This window comes from Phoenix dactylifera, chromosome 1 (genome assembly GCF_051530095.1).
Source record: "Phoenix dactylifera cultivar Ajwa chromosome 1, Ajwa_hap1_PhDact_Kaust_v1.1, whole genome shotgun sequence".
Taxonomy (NCBI): Eukaryota; Viridiplantae; Streptophyta; class Magnoliopsida; order Arecales; family Arecaceae; genus Phoenix; species Phoenix dactylifera.
The window spans coordinates 988,107-1,009,039 of NC_143190.1; the positions used below are offsets into that span (position 1 = coordinate 988,107).

At 41.4% G+C, this 20,933-nt stretch overlaps 3 protein-coding genes across 13 annotated transcripts in view; 1 reads left to right on the top strand and 2 right to left on the bottom strand.

Moving 5' to 3' along the window:
• LOC103703643 (187-kDa microtubule-associated protein AIR9-like) overlaps positions 1-8,135 on the top strand; it is a 47,004-nt gene extending 38,869 nt beyond the window's left edge. For all 3 annotated transcript variants that reach the window (XM_039114584.2, XM_088715957.1, XM_088715951.1), the window contains 8 exons: positions 2,572-2,710; positions 2,795-2,976; positions 3,651-3,806; positions 5,417-5,548; positions 6,419-6,477; positions 6,949-6,981; positions 7,091-7,222; positions 7,529-8,135. In XM_039114584.2, coding sequence (XP_038970512.1) covers positions 2,572-2,710; positions 2,795-2,976; positions 3,651-3,806; positions 5,417-5,548; positions 6,419-6,477; positions 6,949-6,981; positions 7,091-7,222; positions 7,529-7,705 — 1,010 coding nt within the window. In that variant the 3' untranslated portion in view covers positions 7,706-8,135. The remainder of the gene's footprint in view (positions 1-2,571; positions 2,711-2,794; positions 2,977-3,650; positions 3,807-5,416; positions 5,549-6,418; positions 6,478-6,948; positions 6,982-7,090; positions 7,223-7,528) is intronic.
• Positions 8,136-8,860: 725 nt separating this feature from the next.
• On the bottom strand, positions 8,861-11,637 carry LOC103703712 (cationic amino acid transporter 1-like). Its single transcript, XM_026803204.4, has 2 exons — positions 11,084-11,637; positions 8,861-10,353 (listed from the first exon to the last, which is right to left on the bottom strand). The coding sequence occupies exons 1-2, from the start codon at positions 11,502-11,504 to the stop codon at positions 8,999-9,001; spliced, it is 1,776 nt and encodes a 591-aa protein (XP_026659005.1). The 5' UTR covers positions 11,505-11,637; the 3' UTR covers positions 8,861-8,998.
• A 2,391-nt stretch (positions 11,638-14,028) lies between these two features.
• On the bottom strand, positions 14,029-20,641 carry LOC103703644 (Pentatricopeptide repeat (PPR) superfamily protein). Of its 9 annotated transcripts, XM_026803216.3 has the most exons (5): positions 18,038-20,607; positions 17,621-17,674; positions 15,907-15,958; positions 15,370-15,439; positions 14,029-15,246 (listed from the first exon to the last, which is right to left on the bottom strand). In XM_026803216.3, exon 1 carries the CDS (start codon positions 20,392-20,394, stop codon positions 18,358-18,360), a length of 2,037 nt encoding a protein of 678 aa, XP_026659017.2. In that variant the 5' UTR covers positions 20,395-20,607; the 3' UTR covers positions 14,029-15,246; positions 15,370-15,439; positions 15,907-15,958; positions 17,621-17,674; positions 18,038-18,357. The 9 variants fall into 9 exon arrangements, with proteins under 9 accessions (XP_026659017.2, XP_026659011.2, XP_026659022.2 ...); XM_026803210.3 differs by having other exon boundaries at positions 17,621-20,607; XM_088715987.1 differs by lacking the exon at positions 15,370-15,439 and adding an exon at positions 16,151-16,655 and having other exon boundaries at positions 14,491-15,246; positions 17,621-20,607.
• Positions 20,642-20,933: the final 292 nt, after the last annotated feature.

Below are 20,933 nucleotides of genomic sequence, written 5' to 3' on the forward strand. Positions count from 1 at the left end.
TACAGACTGGAGGGCAGTTGGGGGTGGACTTCGACTGGATTTGGCGGTCGGGGCTGCACCCCAGAGTGGCTTTATTTCTGTGGAAGGTGGCTTGGGGCAGGCTACCTACGAGACTGTTGTTGCATGGGAGGAGCTTGGGTATCCACCCTCAGTGCTCCGAGTGCCAGACTGAGGAGTCGCTGGACCATGTCATCTTCCAGTGCCACCGGGCTATGAGGGTCTGGAGGCGGGCAGGGTTTTCCACAGAGCTTTGGTGTCACGTGGTGTCCTTTCTTCAGGGTATTTGACGTTTGGCTGGGGCTTCGTAGTTCAGACCGGAGGCAGTGCGGTCGGCAGTGCGGGCGACCTATACTGCTTATCGGATCTGGCTAGCGAGAAATGCATGGACATTTGGGGAGAGTTGCCCCCCATCGGGCGTAGTGGTGGAGAGGGCACAACTGCTGGTGACGGAGGCTACTCAGGCGATCCGGTCAGATAGACCTTTGATAGCTCGGGATATCTGGGGATTCACATCTGCTCGCGGAGCGCCTCGGTTGGTGTTTTTTACCTGGAAGCCTTCACCTCCGAGTTTTCTCAAGGTCAACTTTGACGGATGCGTCCTGCAGGGCGGTAGGTGGGGTGGGCAGGCTTCGTGGTCGGGGGCCCCGACTTCAGGGTGCTTGCGGCTGGAGGCTGCCACTTGTTTGATACATTGGTGCTAAGGAGGGAGTTGAGAGCGGCCTGGTCTGATTTATGTTATGTTCGGCGTGCCTTGCTGGAGAGAGACGTCCTCCTGGTGGGTGACTCGGTGACGGTGATTGGGTGGATCCTGCAGATTTCGGAAGCGGTCGGCGACTACCACCTGCTCTTGAGAGATATCTGGGCCATGGTTCATGACGGATTGGTGCTTCAGGCGAAGTACGTGTTTAGAGAGGCCAATGGGGCGGCGGATTGGGTAGCATCTTTTGTTGCTAACCATTCGGAGGACCACCTATGGGAGGGTGAGACGGAGTTGCCTACGGCTCTCCGTGATGTGCTGCTTTTTGATTTTTTTTGGCTGTATTCGTACATGCTATGTATGATATTTATGTTTTAGCCAAAAAAAAAGAAAAAAAGAGCTAAATGCTCTTAATAGACCTATAACAAAAAACTATTGTAGTACCTTTGTTACGCGAGCACTTCGTATAGAGTCTACCTACACGAGTGTGAACTGTGGGTGCTTCTTAGAGCAAATGGCTTGGCTCTTAAAGCACTTACGAAAAGGATACAAACACAAGGCCATAAAAGTGTTAGCTTATATTGAGCATTCATTGGTGTAAAACATATTATGTGGGAGATATGTGCAGCTAGTCAAAGCAGAATTACTGGTTCAAAGACTAGTCCTAACATATTCTCACTATAAGAAGGTTCAAATCGCAAGATACCTTCATTTATGCATAAGATTTCTAGGATTATCAAAGATTTGGTAATTTGACTTACTCTGAAAATGGTGGGGATTGTTGTATATTTTCAAAATAACAATTGGGAACAAAGTCCCACTTGTGGCAGTGGCAGTTAACTAACTTCTAATGGGTTTTAGTTTTGAATTAATTAGTTTAGATTTTAAAATTCAAAACAACAGTTACTAAACTATTGGGATGTGTCTATTCAGAAAGATATGAACTATAGTCCATTTAAGCCATGTTTGCACACCCTTAGAAAAACAACAACAAGAACATGTGCTCACTCTGTTTCTAAATCAGATCAACCTTATATACTGTTTGCTGCAGAAAATCGTGTACAAGTTAGATAATTCTGTCAAACACTGGTGAATGTTCAGTGGTTTGATTCCCTTTGTGCAAGAATGATCAGACACTAGGTTTTATTGTATCCTAGAGGGTTGGCGCACATTCATTTTGCAGACTAGAGATCAACTGGTGGTGGCAGTGCTACATGCCTTGAAGCCTTTTCTTAAGAATTTACGGTTTCTCTCTACTTTGTTCCTGCAGTTTGCTTGTTGCCAGAACTCAAGACTTTGTAGGCATTGCTGATTTACTGCCTTTGAGAGAATGAATGTAATGCAATTGTCTCATAAGCTGGAAATCTTTTTAACAATTGTTTCAAATTGAGCACATAATGTTTTGTGAAATTCTTTGGTGAGCTTCAGGAGAGTTGTTTGCAATCTTGGAAGCTCTCCTTTTTGCTTTCTGTTTCTGTAGTTTATCTTATTTCTTTTTTATGTCCTCCGTATTGCAGTTAAAGCGACCAAAATTCAATTTCTAAATGCATGCCTCTTGTCAAATTTTCATCCTGCACATTTTCCTTGTTAAGTAATTTTTTTTTTCTGCATCAAAATTATTAGGTCTGTTGCTCTCAGGTTTGAACGTCTTAGTTTGTCTTCAGTTATATATCATCTGGCCTATTTTTATCTAGAAGATGAAATAATTCTTTTCATGTTCATTCTTGAAATTGTTTCTAGCTCATTCAGTTCAGAAAGATCATCTTTTATTCAATAATATTCAATTTTCCCCCTTTATTGGTGTTATTTAGTCATTCTGGTTACACATGCATTTTTAGCTTGCTGTAATCACATGGTTTTCCTGTTTTCTTTAGAAATTCCAAAAATTGAGATGCTTTCCTTCAATGGAAAGGAAATGGAAGGAGGATTACTAACTGCTGTTGAAGTAATTCCAAATAGTTCAATTCAACAACATAATTGGGATAAGTACAAGAAGGAGATTAAATACCAATGGTAAAATGCTAGTTTTATCACATTCACTGCTGCATTAATATAATCCTTTTGTCACTTATATGATCATGTAAATACTGGTTACAGGTTTTGCTCTGTAGGAACAGGAGATTATCAGTCCTTTGAACCATTGCCTTCTCAGCGCTCCTGCTCATATAGGATACGTTTAGAGGACATAGGTCGATGTCTAAAATGTGAATGCACAATCTCAGATGTTTTTGGAAGGTCGAGTGAGTCTGTATCAGCAGTGACTACTCCTATTTTGCCAGGTTATTTTCATGACTTTGCTTTTTAGTTATAATGCTGAAATAAGCAAAGCAATTTATGTTGATGACATTGTTATCTTTCTGATGTAAAAGAGTCAAACTCATTTTCGACTAAATTTATGGACCTTATTTTTCAAACCAAGGTTCGTGTCTCAGTACTGGACCCCATACTGGTACAATTTTATTACAGTATCGATACATGGTATGGTACGACGGTGAGGCATACCAAGTATCAGTACGATACGAGACTGCATATCGGTTCGATACCGGTGCAATATGGTACTGCACGGTACCAACCAATGCGGAAAACCTTGTTTCAAACTATAAGAAGGTGAGCTTAATGCCCGTCTATTTGAAAAAAAATTGTCTAAGAGAACACAAATGTTTCATGATTCCCACCTCAGTCAAGAAATTTAGCTCATTTGAGTTCTAGACTAATTTACATCTTTTACTAACTAATAAATATAACTGATCCAACTTAAAAGAATGTCATAGTCGGCATTGTTCAGTATTTGTGTGCAAAAAGTTTCTCCTGCTTTTCAAAAGTTCCAAACTGCAATCCTAAACTTCAAAGTGCTTGTTCATTAACATTCCATGTTTTTAATTATCTTTTTATTTGATTCATTATGTGGTATATTGCTGGTTTGCTCTACGATCTAATATAATGCTACTTTTAGCAATACCCAAAATTGATAAGCTGGAGATTGAAGGAAGAGGTTACCACACAAACTTATACGCTGTTCGAGGTAATTATAGTGGAGGAAAAGAAGGCAAGAGCAAAATCCAATGGCTCAGATCGATGGTTGGAAGCCCTGATCTCATATCTATACCTGGTATTATATGTTTGCTATCAAAAGTTTGATTATACATGCTGTTTAAATCCATCAAATTTGCTTTATTCAATAACCAAATTTAATGTAACCAGTGATGCAAAACAAAATTTCCATGATTTCTAGCTTTAGCTACAGCAGCAAGAGTTTTGCTTGTGAATCTCCATACTTCCTCGTCTCCATACCTGCTTGCATGTATAACTAGTCAACATTGGACGAAAGCATATACCTCTTCCTTGTTTGACCGGAGCTTGGCCTCTATGGCTGCAAACTGAGGAGAATGACACCAAAGTGACTTGATTTGAGCCAATCAGAACCTAAATTTGGACTCATCAAGAACCATTATCATACTCCCTAGTTTAATAAAGTACTGGACATGATGAATATACAACCTTAACCTTACCTACAAGCCTGATCCCATCTACCTGCGGCTGGCATTATGGATCATGATGGTCATTAAATTTTGAGAACATCCAAGAATCTGCTGTCAAATTGCAATGTTCTAGAAGACTGTAGGTAGCAGAAGGGAAGGCAGAGAGCTGCCTAATGGATAGGTGTGCACCCATAGGTCAAGGCAGTCCAAAAATGATAAAACTTGAAAATAAATAATATAAAATGACAAATTTAAAAAACATAGAAATAGCCTAGTTGAAGATAATTTATCAGATAAAATGTAGCAAGCCAATGGAACTATCAACTTGGTAGCATCCAATACTAACTTATAAATCAATTGCATTCTACATATTTAACTTGGTGGACTGCTTAGGCAGCAGAGGCCGTGTCTTTTAAAACTAGTCGACTAGATGTCAACGGTGCATGAATCACTTTGATCTCCTGGTCGAGGCTGCTTTAGGGACGAGACTTGATCTCCATGAGACTAAGAATGCCACTTGTTGGCTAGGGAAACCTACCTTGGTATGAAGAACTAAAACAAGAACTATTATGTTGAGCTTCAGATTCATGGATTCACATGGATTGACACTTAGCACCACGCATAGGTGGAATTTTTTTTCCTCCTCTATATAAAAAAGAAAAAAAAACTTAGCATGAAGCAAAACTAGTATTATGCGTATATATTACAGCTAGGAAGAGTACACAAGTGCTTATTTCAGTGACAAGGTGTTGTCTCATTGACAACTCAATTTTTTGATAACCGGATATTCCTGCTTAGATAAATTGAATCAGACAGAGAAGATGTATTGTATGCTCAAATCCTCTAGATTTGTGCGGAGGAACCATGGGGTATCAACTCTCAACACTCCTAGTATCTTTCTAGATCATCTACCAAAATTTTTCTTTCTGAAAGAACCTCGTGCATGGATATTGAAGCATAACCAGAATGGAACCCAGTTTGAGATTATTTACATTAATCAGGACCAGAGCCATCCATCCCTACAATCAAGCAAGCCATGCATTGTCTAATATTAAACTTGATTACTCTATTGGTTTAGGTTTCATATTTTCAAAGCCCAACTAGTAACCAACCTTCATCTGTATTCAACTCTATCATGAAAAGAAGGCTGTATATGTTTTAATTCAGACATCTAAACATATCTGCATACCATTTCTAGGATCTTTTTGCTTGTCAACATTGGTAAATGATCTCAATACAGGTGAAGCAGGGAGGATGTATGAAGCTAACGTTGACGATGTGGGGTACAGACTTGTAGCAGTTTATACTCCTATAAGGGAAGATGGATTTGAGGGACAACCAGTTTCTGCATCAACAGATCCAATTTCAGTTGGTAGAATTCGAATTCTTTCCTTTATAATCTTTCATATAACTTGCCCAGTAATTTGTTTTCTTGATGTTTAGTGAGTTTTCAGCTTCATTGTCCATTTGTTGATTTTCAGTTATATTATGTGTTGTCACTAGATGATCAACTTGGTTATGCCTGTAACCAATTTCTGGAATACTTGTGAAAACTTCAAAAAGCTAATAATCTAAACCAATAGATATTTGGATGGTAAAAGATAATAATTCTGCTACGGAAAACTATTCTAGATGTTGAGCTTCTCAAGATATAATTAAAGAGGCGTAACTATCAATTCTTAAATCAAATTCTCTTAGATATGAAGTACACTTTGATAGTTTATTTTGAGTACATTTTAACTTTATCTTAAATTATGTTCTGTTCTGTACATTTCTGACAGGCAGTAGCTTATGAAATTTATTGTAACATTAAGCATCTGTCATGTTAGAAAATATGTTATATTCTTATTGAAAATAAAACAAAATATTGGAATGATTTGTTAGTGGAGTGCTTTAGTGCAGACTAGCATAATTTACTTTATTTTTAGTATACTTAGATGCAGAGCTAGTCGTTCATAATTTGTGATTTGGATCTAAAAAGATTATGGAATGAACTCTCCAATAGAGAACCTGTGGTCCTCTTCTTGTGGGAATAAATCCTGAAGTCTGTCTTACTCTCCGAGGTCCTCAACTTTTAGAATGTATACTGCGTTACTTATGTTACCAATCAATTCTCAAACAATGCATCCAAATCCATAATTATTTTTTTCTATAAATTTTACAAAAACGGTTCTTTTTAAATCCTCTGGATATAGTTTTCTGGCCCTGTATATATTTAATTAGCTTTTTTTTGCATTTGCAGAGCCCGATATTTACAGAGAAGTGAAGCAGAAGCTGGATCTTGGATCTGTCAAGTTTGAGGTGATGTTTGTTGCACTTGTAAAATTGTTTTCTTACTCTTCTGAAAAGAGAACACAGTAACTGTTTCATCCACATTGGCAATCTTTCCCTTGATCAAATCTGCCTTATATGCTTTCGGTCATTCTTTGTCATGTGTATTCAAACATTGTGAATAGGTGCATGGATAATTATTGCGATAAAACACTAAAGAGTAGTACTTTCTCAAGGGGCATATATAGTACTGATAATGATAGGACCAATAACTGTTTGAACTTTCATAAGTAATGGCTATTTGATGAGTTCTCCTTGTGACACTATGCGGAGGTTTTCAAACTTCAGATGGGCTTTAGTTTTTTATTCTTCTGACAGAAATTACATTTTTATGGTCATGCATGTGTGCATGCATAGAGTGGTTCATGTTGTTTATGGATTATTAAATTGATTATTTTCTTTTCTGGAAAGTTGACATTCCTCACTTTCTACTGGATGCAGGCACTGTGTGACAAGGACCGGTCACCAAAGAAGGTAGCCATCCCTGCTTTAACTACCATTGTGTCATCTTCTCATTGACCATTTACATTATCACATAAGGTTAGATGAGTTGGGAACTCAAACCATTGTCTCATTTTTACAGGCTCTAAGAGTGGGAAATCTTGAGAGAAGAATTCTAGAAGTCAACAGAAAGAGGGTCAAGGTTGTGAAACCGGGTTCAAAGACTTCGTTTCCAACTACTGAAATCAAGGGAACTTATGCTCCTCCTTTCCATGTGAGTTTTTCTATTTCCACATGAAAGATTATTAGAATAAATCTATTGCCAACTCTTACAACAATTATATGCCAACCTGGGAAAATGTCACGTCCCCATGTTCTTCAGAATCCAAAATTGCATCACCGAATGCTTTCTTAGTAGTTATGAAGGAATTTGTGTGTATACCCAGGGCGATCGAATGCCACCATCAATGATGAATTTTTCAGTATATGGTTACAAGAATATTCTTAGATTCTACATGGGGACACCTGGCATCATCTTTTACATGGTGGTGGTAATTGGCCCGTCTCTTGGGTTTTGCAGGTTGAGCTTTATCGCAACGACCAACACCGCTTCAAGATTGTAGTGGACAGTGAGAATGAAGTGGACTTGATGGTGCAAACCCGACACATGCGTGATGTCATTGTTCTTGTGATAAGAGGATTTGCCCAAAGATTCAATAGCACATCCCTTAATTCCCTTCTCAAGATAGGGACATGACATACAATATTAGAAGGACGGCATGCGGAGATCTCCCTTCAGTCAGCCTAAAACAAGTTACGATATTTTATCCCCTATTGCTCGAGTTGGCGATTTGTTTCACAGAATTCTTAACGTAGAAGTTTCCTGATATTTGGCTTGCAAGGGTTTTGATTTGCGTGATTGTGGTGTGAATCTACTTGTATATTGTTGACAGAGATCCATAGTGCCTCACTAAGCCAGCTCACCCAGTCACCACCCATCATTGGTTGATGTTTCCATCAGTCACGCACAATTGCCTGTTTACTGACTCCTTTGGTGTAAATTATGTTGCGAGTTGTGAGAGATGTTGTATAGCCAAGTCTGTATATTGAGAACCAGGAGCATGCTGGAAGGGTTTTGTCAATGGAACAGTTTCTTGGGAAGTTTGAATCATTTTACAGTTCAGAAATCAGGATTCTTGAAGTCTGTCTCTCAGGCTTTTTAATCTTTTTAGATTTACTGAAATGTCCTTCAGATAAATTGGTTGTGTGAACTATGGTTAACAGGAAGTGTTAACAGGTCTTGCAAGCTCCAGCATAATCTTCCCTCACTGTAAGCTCCACCATCCAATTCCCAATCAATTTCCACTTATTATTACATGGAAAAACATCTATCTCGCTGGTTCGTCTTGCTTATCCCTGCATCGCTAACATCGGCTTCATACGATGGATGAAGCCCAAAGAGAAGGTTGGACACCAGCAACCCGATTGTCCATATCCCAAACCTTAAGTGCGACTGCCCGTCGATCGAGCCCAGCAGGAAAACGTTCGCTGAAATGGAAACCCCCCACAGCCTCGGCTTCCTCGCCTTCTTCACAAACAGCTTCATGCTCATTGTTGCAATAGGCGCTCTTAGTAGGTCTCAAGGCAATGGGAACACTGCCGAGAGCTTTAAACATCCAAAGCCTTGGATATTCCCTTTGCACATGAACCTACTCAAACCTTGACATGAACTTATCTGACAGGTATGTGTATGTGCGATAGCTTTGCGAATGGTGAATGAAACTTACCAATTTTGATTCAGTTATTTTGGGACCAACTGGTAAAAACCATCATGGACATTCCAATATCAATGCTATACACAAACTTCCAGCGTTTAAACATCAGAACATCCAACCAGTCGAGACGTTCTTTATCTCCCCATCTAAAATTACAATCCAGTAACACATTCTCTCTTTTCTCATCAAAAGCCAAAGAAAGGAATAGGAAATTGATGGGGCACGTACACTTCGCTGCTCTTTTCACCCCTCCCCTTCACTTCCTCTCCTGACCGCTACTGCCCATCGTTCCCCTCCTCCAACCTCTTCGTCGGCCCTGCGGTGCTTTTGGCCATCATCGCCGTGTCGTAGGACGCATGGAGGCCAAGAAACAAGTAATATATCAGCAGGAGTGCCGTCCAGACTCCAAACCTCGCGAACGAATCCCTGTCGATCGATCCCAGCAGGAATATATTGATCGCGATCGACGCCGACGGCAGCCATGGCACCATCGGCACCCCCCACAGCCTCGGCTTCCTCGCCCTGGGCACGGCCAGATGCAGGAACAACGTCGACAGGAACCATATCGGCACCGTCACCACGTACCCAATCCACCCCTTCTCGCTCACTCCCCAGTAGGCCGCCATCGCAATGGATGATGCCAGTATGAGCACAATGCAAGCAATCAGCTTATTCCGGTTGGAGTCGGAGGTCTCGCCGCTCACGTAGTAGCGGCGGACGAGAAGAGCCACGGCGACGAGCATGAAGATGAACAGCGTGGAGATTGATAGGAGGTTGGACAGGATGCTTAGATTGGTGAAGAAGGCGATGATGGCGGTCGCGCAGAGCATGACGATGGTGGCGTTGATCGGAGTGCCGGTCTTGCCGTGCACCTGCGCCAGCCATGGCGGAACCATGTGGGTGCGAGCGATGTGGGTGAGGTACCGCGCCTGGCCGACGGCCGACACGAGGAGGACCGTCGTCATGCCCTTGAGCGCCCCGAAGGCGACGATGTACTTGGCCCAGTCCATTCCGACGGCCTGGAATGCGACGGAGAACGGCGCGTCGATATCGATGTTGCTGTACGGCTGCATCAGGCAGAGCGTGACGGCAAGGATGCAGTAGGCGAGGGTGGTGACGGTCATGGCACCGACAAGGCCGATGGGGATGTCCTTGGCAGGGTTCCTGGTCTCCTCGGCCATGGTGGAGACGGCGTCGAAGCCGACGTATGCGAAGAAGAGCACGGCGGAGGCCGAGAAGATGCCGCGGGGGCCGTAGGGGGCGAAGGGGGTGTAGTTGGCGACGTCGGCCTTGGTGAGACCGGCGACGACGATGAAGAGGATGATGGCCACGTGGATGATGGAGGCGATGTAGTTGAAGCGGGACGTGGCCTTGGTGCTGAGGACGGCGGCGAGGCAGACGGCGGTGATGACGACGACGGCGATGGGGTCGAGGCGGTTGTAGTCGGCGGCGAGGGCGGAGGCGTGGATGCGGAAGTCGTTGGGTTTGTGGTTGAGGAGAGTGGCGAAGTAGGAGGTCCAAGAGCGGGCGACAGCAGCACCACCGATGACGTACTCGAGGAGGATGTTGCCGGCTGCGATGAACGCCATGAAGTCGCCCAGCTCCACCCGGAGGTAGGCGAAAGAACCACCTTAACACACATAAGCTTTTTTTCAGGTAATTCAAGAAGCATTAACAAAGGCAATGCAATATGGTGAGGATGGAAGCCAAGCTTGACAACATCATTAGAGTATGAAGATGTTGGAATCCATGCATGTTGGGGGTAGTGAAGGCATGAAATTAAGATACTAGATCATTAGTGGAAACAGGATACACAAGAATTCATAAGGACAAAGAGTGCAAGAGGATGAGATACATCCCAAAAGAACGAAGTTTTTCACAAGTTGCAAGAAAATACATCTGATTTCACTCTTTAGAAGATCTTACAGATCTATAGTTCTTACAACTATTACACAAATAATTTATTCCTTAGAAAAAAATAAAGTCCCACATGATGAGAAAATTATTTACAGTGCAGGATATATAATTATGAGCCAGATCATGTTTTGATTTCTAACATAAAATCCTTTTGCTTCTGTTTCTTAACATTAACTTGATTATCATAAAGAACATACAACGAAAGACGCAACATAAGAACCAATCTCCAAAGAAAATATTTATCGACTTATCTAACAAATTTTTTTTCGATAATTAAAGTATCACCATCAGTTTCTTATTTAAAAATTCAAAATAATCTATAGAGATTCTTAAAACTTGAATACTTTTAGTTAATTCAAATGGATCACCAACTAAAACACATGCAGAATTAGGATAATTCAAAGCATAGATAGAAAACAAACAAACAAACGAAACTGTAATACCTGCAACCGGGATCTCAACAGCAAACTCGGTGTAACAGAAGACGGATAGCATGGCGGAGATCCCGGAGATCACGTAGGAGAGGACGACGGCAGGGCCGGCCTCTTTGTTGGCTTCCTGGCCGGTGAGCACGAAGATTCCGGCACCGATGACAGCGCCGATGCCGAACCAGATGAGATCCCACCAGGAGAGATTCTTCTTCATCTCGTGCCCGCTCCTCGCCCGCACCTCGTGCAGCTCCGTCTCGTCCAGCGACCGGGCCGTCACCCGGTCCCGGAGCCGGCTGCCGGTCTCCCGGAGCGCCTGCCCGTAGCTAGCCCAGCTCTCGAAAGACTTCTCCGGAAGGAAGTCTTCTTTGGTGCACGAGCACCCTCGTCTCTTCGCAGCCGTGTCGCCGCCGCCGCCGTCGCCGCCGGCTCGCATCTTCTCCAAGAAAAATATTTCAGAAAGCAAGAAAGAGGAGGAATGAGAAGTGTTATTTTCTCTGAGAAGAAAAGACCGTTTATAATAGGAGTGTTATAAGGTGGAAGGAAGAATTAAGAGATCCAGGAAGAATGGAACTGCTCAAAGGTTTCCTCTCTTTTGTGGTATTCTATTGCGAGCAAGTAATTTGGTTATGCATGGAAGAGAGGTTGTGATCGCCACTTCCAGCTGGACTATACTTTTTATAGCATTTCCATGCAGGTTCGAAATTTGTTCAAGATGTAAGTCTAACACTTCGTTATTGATGATATATGAAACTATTGCTAGGAAATGCCATTTTAATTATGTTGGACATACGTTAATATTTTACACAAATATCAAGTAGATGCATCCCATTCGTCCAAGCATAGCAGAAATAGATGGAATGGTTTCATGAGGGAAGCAAATTAAATTTGTTGGCCAGCATATATATATATATATATATATATGATTTGAATGGCAAGCATATCCAATTTCAATTCTTCCAAAATTAATGCATCCTAAAATTGCGCATAAAAGATTAATAAATGGAATGGTTTAATGTGAGAAGCAAATTTGTTGGCAATATACAGCTTGCTTTGAAATTTGTTGGCAATCTACATGATTGTAGCATAGCTACGATTTCAATGGCCAGCATGGAAATTTCACACAATGTATTTGAATAAGGTAACTTATGGTTGGCGAAAACACAAATAGAAAAATATCCAATTTCAATTCTCCCATAATTGATACATTCTAAAATTGCACATAAAAATTATTGTTGTACTAAATTTGGCAAAGCCATTTAAATAAAGTTAGGACTCATCAAATCACATTTGTATGTATGTATGCATGCATGCATGCATACATATGCATTCTCTAATTTAATCTATGTTATTAAATGACCGTAGCTAATTGCACTTAAAATGTGGTCTTATTTGATTATGCGTTGATATGTTCAAATAATTATTATCATTTTATTTTTTAAGCGAAGATGAAGAGTTTTTTGAGTATTTCTGTTTTTTTAAATAGAGAATGAGGCTCTAGAGTTGGAATCTTTGGTTGGAGACGTTGGAAGTGGGATATGCCTTAAAAGTAGAGATTGTAACAACTAAATATCTCACCCAAAATGACTAGCCAGAAAATATTATTTGGATTTCTTGATCTTGTATAAGTACCCAAGATCTACTCAACGAATAAGCAATGTGGGACTAAACACACGCTCGCATGAGTCCTCACATAATATTTGTAACAACCCAGAACCTCACCCAAAATGGCTAGCTGAAAGGTATTATTTAGGTTCCTTGATTCTGTATAAGTACCGAAGATCTATCCAGCGAATAACCGATGTGAGATTAAACACATGCTCGCATGGGTCCTTACATACTCCCTCCGTTCAAGCCCTAACGTCCTCGTCAGGTTAAGGATTCAAATCCATTCAAATCTAATCACAAACACCACGATCGGTTCGTGGTCAGCCCTAATGGATCTGTGTTACGGTATCTCCTAGTCCACATAGGTTATGGGCTGGGTCCGCTCTGATACCATTTGCAACAACCCAGAACCTCACCCAAAATGGCTAGCCGGAATGTATTATTTGGGTTCTTTGATCCCATATAAGTACCCAAGATCTACCTATTAAATAACCGATGTGGAACTAAACACACATCCGTACGGGTCCTTGCAGGCTAAGGGTTCAAGCTCCGACATTTTCGTCAGACTAAGGGTTCAAATATATTCAAATCTAATCACAAACATTACGATTGGCATGAAAGGCTCCTTCCCGATTTAAAGCAGCTGGTTGTTTGCTTTCCGCCGGGGGTGGGGGGACAACCTTGAGTTGTGACAGCTGCCACGATACATTTGTGGTTTTGAGTGGAGTGCCAACCTATCAGCCGAATTGCCCTTCAAGCGTCGCGAACTCACGGCCTAACAGCTTGAGCTATTGGGTAAAAAAGGGTCTGTCAATGGACCCAAAGTTCTGCACGATAGTTGTATTCTTTGTAAGGGACCACATGATTGATAAGACCTCACAATACATTAGGCCTGAATTTAATATTATCTATCACAATAAATTCATTCTATGCTTTCCTCTAGTGCCTTTTTCAATTCAATGACTGAACATAAATAAATCTTGTTCTTTTGGTGGAATCCAGAAAGCTATCAGCCGGAATTTTCAGTTATTGTCACTTTAATTTTTTTACTGGTAAATCAACTACCAAAAGTGATCAAAAGAACGAAAAGAAAGTTTTTTTTTTTTTTTTTTTTTTTTGGCGTCAAGAGTAAATAGAGTGCTTAATAGCGTCAGGTGTCATGTTGATCACGCAACAAAATCTATGTGATCTCACATTATCACTTTCAATCCTTCATTTCTCATGAATTTCGTCAATCTTGTTCTGTGTTTTAAAGTCTTGGATAGAGTAAGATTTCCAAACCATTTTGATAGTTGATTTGTCAATAGTTTAGAGTATATTTATAAGACTCAAAAGTCAAATCCAATTGATTAGGTTCAAGCCCAGTTTGCATACGGTATGGAATAACATGACATGATCAATAATGCCATTTTATCGGTTCAAATTCCCAAAAGAGAATAACCAAGTGGACCATTTTTTTTCAAATTACATTCTCATCCTTAATAGGCTAATTCCTAATCTAGGCTAACCCATTTGCACCCTTAGTTTCATCCGGGTAGCATCATGGTCTTCTGCATTATCAATTAAATATATAAATAAGGGCCTTATTGAGCCAGCTCTATTTTTGGGGCTGAGCTTGAGCTATTCAGAGTACTGTTTGCAACCCCCATTCAAATGAAACATGAATGGCTAGATCTCCTCCTGCTTTCCCCTTCATGAATACCAAAGAAAAAAAAAATGAACAAAAATCTAAATGAGTAATTGAGCTTAGGCATTCCTTCCCTTTAAGCAGGACATAGGGTGCTCCTCCAGGCATTCGCATGCAGGTCTCTATAAGCTGGCATTTTTGAAACCGAGATCACCCAAATACAAAAAATAGCATACAACCAGCAGCAAAAATAACTTTCTGATAGCCTAGGAGCTCATCTTTCTGATCACTATTATGGGGAACTTAATGCAAAATGATAGGCAGCAAGTTTCTCTAGGCTCTTAAGATATACTGAAATCTGAATTCCTTAAAAGTACCAAAGCCAGCTGCTGTTGATCATACCACATTGTCAATTTTCCGATTCAGTTGGCTTGGTGACAGTTTATAAATGCATACACCTGTTCAAGAAAGTAGACACCTGTTCCAGAGAGATGTCCCTTCCGTATTTGTGTTGATCTTGGTAATCACAATACTCATTGTGACCCCCATCCGTCAGGAGCCATGGAAAGAGAATACCTTCTGGGCTACCAGGAGGAGATGAGTCGATCAATCATCGGTCAGTCCATCTCCTTTTTGAATGCATCATATAGACTGGACCCTTCATGGGTCACCACATATCCAGGCTTGTGATCCTACAGGCTTGTGATATGCAGGGTTTCTCCCGGCATATCACTTTTGCAGACCCAAAAAGCTGCATGCACTTTCACATGTACCAAAGGTTATGGAAAGCCAAAACAAGGACTACATTGTGAGGAATGTTAGCCAGCACCGAGCTTTTGTGGTCTGATTTCCTTGATTATAGTCATCCTTCATTTCGGTCATCCTTGATCATCAGTCCATGAATCATTTTGCCCCCATCATGCCAACTTCACTGCCTCATACTCTATTTCAAAACACAGATATCATTATGAGTTTTAGGACAACAAATAAGACCACCTCATTAATACTTGAAAAGGACACTGGTAAGCAATCAAACAGTAGATATTCTAAATTTATCAAAATTGACCGGCGCGACAAAAGGACTACACAAAGATATAGCTTCCTTCAATTCAGAAATGGTGCTTGAATCAATAAAACTGCATGCCATTAATGGATTATCAGTGAATTAGAAGATCTTGATAATAAACATGTTTGAAAATCTGATAATAGTTTCTGCACGCACAGAGCTTGACCATTTCATACTACAAAATGATATGAAATTGCACGGGAATGGCTGGCCATATCATGTTTATTGAGATGATTGGCAAGTCTGCCACTCCAATAGCACAAGGATAGGCCCACAAGTTCCAGAAAGTCTGTCTTCCTCAGCAGAAGGCTTGAAATGTGGATTTTGTAAGGAGAATAATTTTATTATATATGCTAAAGATGAATGAAAGTTTTGGAATAACATCAGAGATTGCCCTAAATAGGAATACTTGATGATTATGATTATGATTATGCTCAAGATGAAGTACAACAATTCCTCCATATAGTTGCTGAGTTTAAATAGACATGCACAATAATCAGAGGGAACAATTTATTGAAGAAAGAATATGCAGTTGACCTTCAACATTGGCACAGCAACTAATGAGCAAGGCATCCAAGACCGCCTGAAACTGAGCAATTATGACAGATCAATAAATTAAGAAATCATTCATTTACAAAGGGAAAGTTAGGCATGAATTCAAAATCAAAAAATTAAGACCTCCATAACTTGATACACATTGTGGAGTCTTAATTTGAGTCTATCTTGAACAAAAGGTTGAAAATTTAGAAAGGAAGATAAAAGTTAATAGTTGAGACATTACAGTAAAGCAGGTGTTAAGCTCCTCAAATGGCAGTAAGTTCACCAAGGTTGATTAGCAGAACAGTTTCACATAAAGCGAGTCCTACATTTTGGAGGGAACATGTAAAAGAATAGCTGAAACTTCACTGATGGGAGTTCTCGTAAAAATCAAAGCTCAGCCAAACCTGGAAGAATTATTAAAGGTCATGATAGATAGATTCTTGCTATTTCACTCCGGCTAGAAGATGTCCTCCAATAGTTAGCACACAAAAACCCAATGAAGGATAACAATAGACCCGAACAAAAATCTAGAGGCTTCAATAAATACTTTGGTGGTGATATTAGCAGTCAGAAATCAGAGGGGAGCACATTTGGTGGAATTCATGTTATTTACAATCTATCTTGCTCACAAGGGATTACATATGCATGCAGAGAGTCCCCCACCCTGCTCTCTCCCCTTATTTTGAGCTTTTTTCCAACGTAGGTGGATACACTAGCATCAATCAGTTTCAGCAAAAAGTTTCAACCTGAAATTATTTCAATTGCATAGAAGTTTAGGAATGAGACGCCCGCTATTCTAGAATAAGAAACCATAGGATTCAATTTTATCAGATATGAAAATCAAGAAGTTGCATCAAATCAAGTTCATGAATCCAGCTTACTTATGGCACATCTCAGTTCCTTGATGAGACCAACATTAATACGGGTGTCAGGCAAGATTCACTAGTACAAATATCACATGCAGTTATTTCTACCGGCAATTTACATATTAACACCTATATGCATATATTTGTTCAGTACATAACCAAAACTATTTCTTTCAATACAAAACTAGCCATAGATATAAAAGGAAGCCAAAGTTTTCAGCATCACATTATTGAGATAACAAGTTGATTCCATTAACAATTCAGAAATTTGCATCTCTAGCTGCTACATTCAATATCAAAAAATCCACTTAGTAATTTCTTCTCCTCAACAATTTTTGACGAATTATAGGCATCTATATTTGGAGATACCTGTCCCGGTGATGCCTATGACAGGGAAATACTAGACATGAATATTGGACATTGAGAAAGATTTGCCCAGTAAAAGACTCTCATTTTTTAGCCAAATTCATGAATTGTTCAGTCCAAAAAATACTTCTTTAGAGGAAGAACTTTCAATATCTATTATACTATTACTAATTGCCAGCCAAAAATTAATAACTGCATCTTACCAAGTACATAAGCCATACAAAGGCATGCGAATAGAGAACATCCAACAATCAACAACATACTTATGTTCAGATACTAATTAGTAAAATGATTGAAAAAACAAAGATCGGTATGAACTCAAAGTTTCAAAGAGAATGCCTTCACTACTTGTTGAAACAAAGCAAAATATAGGCTAGAATTCTAAGAACGGAACATGGTTAAAGCAACTACAAGCCAGCACATGATAACAGCATAAGTAGCATAGTAGTATGAAATGAAGATGATTAAGGGAAACTTACTTGGTCAGAGAATCACTTTTGAAGTTGTTGTTAAGCAAGATCAACTGCATCCAACTACAAAGCAAATAGCATTTTTAACCCTTCACTTAGCATTTCAAGATCATAAAAGAACTCAGCCATTCCTTATTATTAAAACAGCAAGTAATGAAAACCAAAACTCAACATTATGGAAAACTTCTTTTGCACGATATCTCACAGAAAGAAATTAGAATACAAATAATAAGAAAAGCATACTTCGCCATTTCTATTAGTCTTCCTCCAACAGTATTGCAGCCCAATGTAAGCAATGCAAGCTCAAATGTATCAGGCAGAACCAATCAATATACAAAGTAAATAAGAAGTAATCATACTAATAAATGCAGATCAAGCACTGCATACATTAAGTAAACAATTAATCAGCATTTGAAGAAACCAAACCTGCTAACAACTATTGTGTTGTCAGTGGAAACTTTTGAAATCTGATGCTGGACGAGTTATTTTCAGGTTCGGTGAGGCCTTACCAGCAGTCCTTGCAAGAGCACCTCGCATCCTAAAAGGCATGAAACCTTTTGTTGTCTCTAACCACAATTTCCCTCCCCTCAATCTTTGAAATCATCTTGATGGCAACATGACAGTCCTCACATATCCTTAGGTTCTTCACTATCCTGATTACTGCCTTCGCATCAAAAACAAGCAGTGCAAAGCCAAGTGCCAGCTTCTCACTATGGCTCCCCACAATTTTTTCCTTCTCCTCCTCTTCAACTTACCTCAAGAGACAAACTCTCTTCAGCTATATACCCCAATGCCCTCATCTTCCTTCCTACCTCTTTCAACATCTCGTGTATCTCCTCTGACTGACAGTGTGACCTATCACCAGCTACAAACTGGTGCACTTTACCACCAAATTCCACCCAGCTACACCCTATCATTTTATCAACACCTCTTTTTCTCATAATTTCCCTAACACTCTCCCCATCTCCCCATCTCCCTGCCGAAGCATAGATGTTAGAAAGCAATACATAGTTGCCTGAATTCTCTGGTTCAAGCTTGAAGAGCTCTCGAGCTGCAAACTCTGCTAGTTTGACCCTTTTGTGGATTCGGCATGCATTGAGGAGAGCCCCATAGACTCCTGCATGTGGCTTTAGTGGCATGCCATCTATCACTCTCTTTGCTTCATCCAATCGGCCAGCTCGACCCAATAGATCCACCTTACAAGCATAGTGATCAACGGTTGGGCTTTCGATCATCTCGAACACCCTGCAGCCTTCAAGCAGCAGTCCTGCATGGCTACAACCAGTTAAGATGCCAAGATACGTTATATTATCCGGTTCGATGCGTTCTTCCTCCATATTCTCCATCAATTTAAGAACCTCAAGCCCTTCGCCAATAGACGCCAAGCCTGAGATCAATGAATTGTAAGAAAATACATCCCTCTTCGACATTTCTCGAAAAACTCTCCTAGCATCCTCTATGCTTCCACACCTCGAGTACATGAAGATAAGAGCATTATACCCTGAAATGTTTAATCTAATCTGGTTTTCGCTGATATAACAAACTAGCCATCTGCCAAACTCAAGAGCCCCCAAATGCCCACAAGCTGCAATGATGCTAGACATCGTTACTTCATCCGGTTTCAAGCCCTTCACAATTGCCATCTCTTTGAAAAGCTCGATTGCCGGACTCCACTGTCCATTTTGTGCATACCCAGAGATCATGGAGTTCCACGAGACCACATCCCTTGCCGGCATCACGTCAAAGAGCTCCTTTGCTGCTGAGAGATCACCTTCCCTTGTGTATGCAGCAATCATAGCATTCCAAGACACCAAATTCTGATCCTCCATCTCATAAAAAATCTTCCTTGCCTTCGCCAAACTCCGGCAGCTTGCATACATATCTATGAGCGCCGTCTTGATGAAACAATTCAGATTCGCATTTCTCTCTATAAGCGATCCAACCAAGGATTCGGCAAATCTAAGGTCACCCTTCATCGAGCATGCTGTGATGACCACGACCCATGTTGTCTCGTTGGGCTGAATTCCCACACCCATCATTCGGTCGAACAATCTCAACGCTTCCTCCGCCTGCCCATTCTGGGTGTAGCCCGAAAGCATCGCATTCCATGAGACAATGCTCCTCTCAGGCATTTCATCGAAGAACCTCCGTGCCACGTCGAATTCTCCAACCCTCGACAGCCCACTGACCATCACGGTCCAAGAAATTATGTTGCGGTCCGGCATGGAATCAAACATTCGCAGCGCCTCCTTTCTGCAGTCCCACTTCCAATATGCCGAGAGCATGGAATTCCAATCAACGACCGTTCTCTCGGGCATTTCATCAAACAACCTTTCGGCCGTCTCGACAGAACCATGATGGGCATAGAAATTCATGATCGCATTCCGGACGTAGCGGTCAGATGCATGTCCCAGCTTCAAAATACGGGCGTGGAGTGAAATTGCATCGCTGCCCAACCATTTGATTAAAATGGGATAGAGAGAAGCGTCAGGCGTCACGGCAAGGCTAGACATACGAGCGAAGAGGGCGGCCACGTCTTCGTGCGTCCCCAGTTGGGAGCAGTGTTTGAACATCGTGGCGAATGCGCGGGCGGTCGGGTGTGGAATAGACTCAAACAGGAGGCGGGCATAGGGCAGAGGGGCCTGGATACGGGCGCAGCGGGTGAGGAGGAGCGTGAGCCAGTGGCTCTCGCCATGGAGGGAGTGGAGGATGAGCTGGGCATGGAGCTGTCTGAGGTGGTCGAAGGTTTTAACTCGGGAGGACGCTAAAGTAAGGTGGGACATGCAATGGGAGCAAAGACTTGAAGATATTTTTTTCCCCTTTCTTTGAAATTAATTTAAGACTTCCATCGGCCCGGAAGGAGGAGATGATAGCTAGAGTTCACAATCTCCGGAGAATTCTCGGTCCATGAACGACCTTTATGCTTCGACTGCCACAAGAGCGGGGCTATCGAGAACCATTTGCCGGCACGAACCGTTATTTTAAGTTGGCCGCCCGGAGATCCTAAATCCTGTCCGCTAGTAATGATGCGGCCCGAAAATGGACGGAGGGGATCACTTAAATCGGTAAAACGAAGGGGAAAAGAAACGTTATACGCGCGTGCGAAATATATAACCGTTTGTGCGAGCCATGTTCTGATAGCTGCTGGCGGTACGCGAAAGAAGGGTCCCACCGGCATCTCCGCTCTTATAAGTAGAGCCCCTCTCGTTTCAGGCGGCACAGCGCACACGGAGAGGGGGAGAGAGGGGAGAAGGGAGAGGCAGATGAAGGAAAGAATGGGGTCTCTCGCCGAGCCGAGCGGTGGAAGTCCATGATCCCCGGT

Excerpts from the sequence above, each read along its gene's own strand:
- LOC103703712 (XM_026803204.4), bottom strand. The coding sequence starts at position 11,504 with ATGCGAGCCGGCGGCGACGGCGGCGGCGGCGACACGGCTGCGAAGAGA. Across the intron at positions 10,354-11,083 it reads TGTTGAGATCCCGGTTGCAG|GTGGTTCTTTCGCCTACCTC; the intron begins GTATTACAGTTT and ends ATGTGTGTTAAG.
- LOC103703644 (XM_026803216.3), bottom strand. The coding sequence starts at position 20,394 with ATGTCCCACCTTACTTTAGCGTCCTCCCGAGTTAAAACCTTCGACCAC.